At 43.6% G+C, this 6,398-nt stretch overlaps 1 protein-coding gene across 3 annotated transcripts in view; it reads left to right on the top strand.

Moving 5' to 3' along the window:
- Positions 1–4,471: 4,471 nt before the first annotated feature.
- NRDE2 (NRDE-2, necessary for RNA interference, domain containing) overlaps positions 4,472–6,398 on the top strand; it is a 55,680-nt gene continuing 53,753 nt past the window's right edge. For 2 of the 3 annotated variants that reach the window (XM_017524641.2, XM_037737118.1), the window contains exon 1: positions 4,472–4,765. In XM_017524641.2, coding sequence (XP_017380130.1) covers positions 4,702–4,765 — 64 coding nt within the window. In that variant the 5' untranslated portion in view covers positions 4,472–4,701. The remainder of the gene's footprint in view (positions 4,766–6,398) is intronic. The other variant, XM_017524642.2, reaches the window with a different exon arrangement.

Raw genomic sequence — 6,398 nt, 5'->3', positions numbered from 1 at the left:
TGTGATCTCGGCTCACTGCAACCTCCGCCTCCCAGGTTCAAGCGATTCTCCTGCCTCAGCCTTCTGAGCAGCTGGGACTACAGGTGCTCACCATGCCCGGCTAATTTTTTGTATTTTTAGTAGAGACGGGGTTTCACCATGTTAGCCAGGATGGTCTCAATCTTCTGACCTCGTGATCCGCCGACTTGCCCTCCCAAAGTGCTGGGATTACAGGCGTGAGCCACCATGCCCAGCTGGAAAACTTTTAAGTTGTTAGCCAATCAAGTTTTAATTAGATTGTGAGGTCTGACCGCAACCAATGGAGATCAGATGCAGTAGTAAAGACAATCCCAAACGCATAAAGGATAAATATGTTTGCTTTTTCTTTGCTTGTTGTACTCTCGTGGCAAGATGGCTGGTAGAAGTATCCTTCCTGCAGGAAGTAAAAAATTGCCTTGCGGCTGGGCGTGGTGGCTCACGCCTGTAATCCAAGCACTTTGGAGGCCAAGGCGGGCGGATCACCTGTTTGAATCAGAATCCAAATTAGATCTGTATAATACTATGTAGGGTCAATATGTCTCTCAAGCTTCTGAACTTATAAGTCCCTTAGTCTGTAGGTGATGGTATAACAAAATATCTGATACTGGGAAATTTATACATAACATAAATTTATTTCTCACAGTTGTGGAGGCTGGGAAGTCCAAGATGAAGGTGCAGGCAGGTTTGGCGTCTGGGGATGGCCTCTCTGAGTTTTTAAGATGTCACCAATGTTGTCATGTCCTCACGTGGAAGAAGGTGGAAGGGCAAAAAGGGAACAACACTAGTCACCTCCAGCTCTTTGAGAGCTCTGTCCTCATGACTTAATCACTTCCTAAAGGCTCCACTTCTATTTATTTATTTATTTGGAGACAGAGTCTCACTCTGTTGCCCAGGCTGGAGTGCAGTGGCACGATCTTGGCTCACCACATCCTCCACCTCCCTGGTTCAAAGGATTCTCCTGCCTCAGCCTCCCAGGTCCCATTTCTTAATAGTATTATGCTGGTGATTAGGTTTCACCGTGAATTTTGGAGGGGACAAATCTTGAAACCATAACCTCCCACTTTGGCTCTCTCGCATTATTTTTTTCCCTTGTACTTCATTTATTGAAGAAACCCGGTAGTTTGATTAACACAGTTTCCCACAATCAGGGTTTTGTTGATTGCATCCCCTGGTGGTATTCAACCTGTTCCTCTGCCCTGTTCATTTCCTGAGCAGTTGTTGGATATAAAGAAATAAATGTTTTAGGCTGGGTGCAGTGGCTCATGTCTGTAATCCCAGTACTTTGGGAGGCCCAGGAAGGTGGATCACCTGAGGTCAGGAGCTCGAGACCAGCCTAGCCAATATGGTGAAACCCCATTTCTACTAAAAATACAAAAATTAGTCAGGTGTGGTGGTGCATGCCTGTAATTCCAGCTACTTAGGAGGCTGAGGCAGGAAAATTGCTTGGGAGGTGGAGGTTGCAGTGACCTGAGATTGTGCCATTGCACTCCAGCCTGGGCAACAAAAGCAGAATCCTCAAAAAAAAAAAAAAAAAAAAAAAAAAAAAAAAAAAGGAATAAATGTTTTAATTGAATAGTAATACTCTTAAATATTCAAGTTCAGCTTACAAATGTTATTTCATTTATAAGTCTAATAAGTTTTAGCAATAATTTTTAAGGGGTCTTTAGTTTCATAGTGTGTTTCAGTTTATAAAGGTGGTTAAACACTGTCCAATATATTATATGACTCTTTGGGGTTGGCCTGTGGCCACTGCCTTTTTCTATAAATAAAGTTAATTGGAACACAGCCATGCCCATTCACTTATGTAGTTCTTGTCTGTGACTGCTTTCCAGTATAATGACCTGGCTGCATGCAGTGGCTCACGCCTATAATCCCCGCACTTTGGGAGGCCAAGGCAGGCGGATCCTTGAGGTCAGGAGTTCAAGACCAGCCTGGCCAATGGTGAAACCCAGTCTCTACTAAAAACACAAAAATTAGCCGGGAGTGGTGGCAGGTGCCTGTAATCCCAGCTACTGGGGAGGCTTAAGCACAAGAATCACTTGAGCCTGGGAGGTGGAGGTTGCAGTAAGCCAAGGTCGTACCACTGCACTCCAGCCTGGGCAACAGAGTGAGACTCCGTCTCGCACACATACACACACACACACACAAAAAACAGAAAGAAAGTACATGACCTGATTTTTATATCATAGTAAAAACAGGCCCTCTGGAGAGGGGACACGGACTTCTCTGTTGAACAGCCATTATTTATACTCATTCCAAGGCTTCTAACTTCTCGTCCATAGTTTTTTTCAACTAGGGAAGGTGAGCTTTGCTCATGGTGTCTATTCTGTGAGCTCAGAGCTGCCTTGAAATGGAATCTGCAGCCTCCCTCATGCTCCTGCGATAGGACCCTATTATTCTTATAAAACTAATCAATTACACTTACAAATATGGTGAGCTTTAGATTCTCTTGGATATCTTGAAACTGCTTAAACCTCATTAAGATTTCAATTTACTGCTGGTCACGGTGGCTCACACCTGTAATCCCAGCACTTTGGGATGCTGAGGCAGATGGTCAAGACTGGAGTGAGCCATGATCACACCATTGCACTCCAGCCTGGGTGAGAAAGTGAGACCTTGTCTCAAAACCAAAACAAACACAAAAAGATTTTAACTTAAAATCAGGAATCTATATCAGTTACTTGATTATCCTCTTTCAGTTGTTCTTATGAGGAGGGTCTCTTGAGCCACATTCTCTTATACATTTGTAAGTACACAATATACCTAATATACCCAGATTTATTCATATTACAGAAACATTATTATGGTTTTAATTTCTTAAAACTTCCATATTAATTCTTACTTTTCTGGGGTGGAAGGATAGGAGTCATTGGGATAGACTATTTCCATCCCAGTTACCTGAAGTGATCTGCTAAGAAAGACAAATGCTGCCCCAATTAATTGATGTAACTTAGAGTCAAAGATTTTGGCAGAGCCTGAGATTTAAAGTTGCAGACATACAGGAATTACTGCCCCTATTGTCATACTAAGCTCATTTTTGTAAGTACTCTGCCAGGGACTTCAAAGCTTTAAGGGCATCTATTTTGGACTCAGAAACTAATTCTCATGCAGGTCTGCAGCCTTCATCAGAGTCCATCCAACCCTTGATTAGATGATTACATTTGCACCTCTGGTTTCTAATGGATTTCCTATCTAACTAAAAGATCTTTAACTCCCTGGGATCCCAATAAATATATCTTCATTTATCTATCTATTTTCACTTGCAAAAACTTCAGTATATATCTCTAATATATAAGAACTTTAAAAAGTCATCTCAGGCTGGGTGTGGTGGCTCATGCTTGTAATCCCAGCACTTTGGGAGGCCAAGGGGGGTGGATTGCTTGAGCTCAGGAATTCAAGACCAGCCTGGGCAACATGGTGAAACCCTGTCCCTATTAAAAAAAAAAATTAGCCAGACATGGTGGTGTATGCCTGTGGTCTCAGCTACTTGGGAGGCTGAGGTGAGAGGATTGCTTGAATCGAGGAGTTTGAGGGTGAGCAGAAATCACACCGCTGCTCTCCAGCCTGGGTGACAGAGGGAGACCTTGTCTCAAAATAAATAAATAAATAAATAAATAAATAAATAAATAAATAAAGGTCACCTGGGTGACGTTAGTACCTTAGTACATCTAACAGAATTCACAAGGATTACTTGTGAATTGCTTGTACTCTGCCTACCTTCTTATTTCTCCATCTATCTTAAAAAGGTCTTTTTACAATTTGAACAATCAGAATCATCATGAGGCCACATATTGCATTTGCTTGACGTGTCTGTAAGATCTTCGAATCTATTAGTCTCCTGCCCTCTTAAAGCCATCGATGTGTTAAGGAAACACGGTTGTTTTCTGTAATTTCCCACATTCTAGATTTGGCTAATTGTTTCTTGGTGGTACAGAGTCTTCTAAGTTGTTCCTTTATTCTCTATTTCTGATAGCAGGTGTAATTAGATTTTTTTGGGGGGGTGGGGACAGGAGTCAAGAATACTTCATGGATATTTTCTAACTATCAAAAGACTCTTGAACTTGATGGGACTTTCCATTTTTCCGTGTTCTGGGGCATTTAATATGGCAACCTGACTGAAGTTTGGATATCTTACATGATTTTGAACCGAACTAGCAATCATAACTCACATAACAGCTAACATATATTAAGTGCTTTTCATGGGCCGGACTCAATGCTAGGCCCTTTATAAATATGTTCGTTTAATCTTCTCAACATTTTGCAGATAAGGAAACTAATGCTTAGAGCATTTAAGTTGACCCGGTTAGCAAGGGATGGTCTAAATTTACGGGTCGAATTGGAATCCCAATTTCCTCAATCCCTTTCCGCGATGAACAATTCCCTCCCCGGGTTTTCGCGGCTCGGGTTCTCGCAGTGCCCCAAGCACTAGGAAGCCTTCTTTCCTTGCCCCGCCCCCCTTGGCCCCGCCCTGTCCTGCTTTGCCCTGCCTCCCTGCCCCGCCTTGTCCCCGTGCCATGACGCCCCTCCCCTCTGGGCCCCGCCCCTCCCGCGTCGGGGTCAGGCCCTAGAAATCGCCGGGAAAACCACACTTCCCAGAGTGCACCGCGATGGCGGGGTCCTCGGACCGGCGCTTGCTCGTCGGCGCCATTTCTGTAGAGAGGAACGGCGGTGCGGCCTGTGGTCATGGCGCTGTTCCCGGCCTTTGCGGGGGTTAGGGAGGCCCCCGATAGTGGGAGCTCCAGGAAAGGTAAGCACACAAATGAGCCGAAGAAGGTATTTGGCGGGCATAAGAGGTTGTTTCTCGGTCCCAGGTCTAGACTTTTACCTTGGATTTGTGTATCCATTTATATCCCAGGGTTCTCCGCGGCACTGCAAAGCCTTCTGGGAAGGGCTCAGGACCTCTTCGAGGTCTGGGGCCCAAAGGATTCTTCTGGGCCGAGGTTCTAGTTATGGAGGGGTGGAGAAAGACGGGTACATGTACATGCCCTGGAGCTGGGACTTCTGTATTAGGATGTTGTTAGGTCCTGTTCTTTTTTCGAGCCTCAGTTACTTCATCTTTAAAATGGCAATAATGATACTTAACATCTCAAAGAAACCCTTGATACAAATGCAGAATGCTTTTATTACATATTCCTTCCTTTCCTGTTACACTTATTTCTGAAATGCTTATTAGGTTGGTATTATGTAGCAGGCCTAGAGCTAGGGGACTCGTATCCAAATCCTAATCAGTTTCTCTCTGGATGTGCACATCACCCAGTGATGTGGGCCTACTGTGTTATCAAGGGATAGCTTTACACATTTTACTTAAGCCCCAGACCTTTCCGACAGAGCTGCATTGTTAAAAATTGGGGTACATAGTGAGTTCATTTAAAAAGTAATTAATCCTGGCCAGGAGCAGTGGCTCACGCCTGTAGGTGGAAGGATGGTTTGAGCCCAGGAGTTCATGACCATCATGGGCAACAAAGGGAGACTCCCATCTCTTAAAAAAAACAATTAGCCGTGCTTGGTGGTGCACACCTGTAGTACCAGCTGCTCAGGAGGGTGAGGTGGGAGGATCGCTTCTCAGAAGTTTGAGACTGCAGTGAGCCATGATCGTGCCACTGCATCCTACTCTGGGGGGGACGTCCCCTTGTCTCTAAACAACAAAAAGTAATTTTAAATTATGTGCCACATGTGACATAATTCTAAATTATGTGCCCAATTGAGTGTTACACCTCTGTTATATCCTCTCATGTAGTTTCTACACTTTTTGTAACGTGTCTCATAATTTTTTTGATTTTTTTGAAACGGGATCTCACTCTCTTGCTCAGGCTGGATTGCAGTGGCACTGTCATAACTCACTGCAGTCTCAAACTCCTGGGCTCGACTTCCTGCCTCAGCCTCCCAAGTAGCTGGAACTACAGGTGTGCACCATCAGGCCCAGCTAATTTTTTAAAATTTTTATTAGAGAACAGGTCTCACTGTGTTGACCAGGCTTGTCTCAAACTTTTGAGCTCAAGCAATCCTCTGCCTCGGCGTCTCAAAGTGCTGGGATTGCAGGCATGGGCCACCGCACTCATCCTATTTCTCATAATTGAGAGTAATTTCTTGTGTAATATTGTGATCTTCCTTTACTAGACTGTAATATCCATCAGGTTGGGCAGTGTTTGTCTATTCATTGTAGCATAGTGAGCCCCTAGCACAGGTCCAAAATATGATAGGTATTCAATAAATATTTGTTGGATGTACAGATCAGTAGTAGGTACTTAATAATTATGTGTTGTATGAATGCATGAGTGCACCTAAAAAAAGTGTATATGACAAGGTAGGATGTTATAGATATCATAGGTGAACTACAGGAATAATTACTTCTTCTTTTCCTTTTTTTTTTTTTTTTTTTT

This window comes from Cebus imitator, unplaced genomic scaffold (genome assembly GCF_001604975.1).
Source record: "Cebus imitator isolate Cc_AM_T3 unplaced genomic scaffold, Cebus_imitator-1.0 Scaffold34, whole genome shotgun sequence".
Classification (NCBI taxonomy): Eukaryota; Metazoa; Chordata; class Mammalia; order Primates; family Cebidae; genus Cebus; species Cebus imitator.
This window is presented reverse-complemented; position numbering and strand designations above follow the sequence as displayed.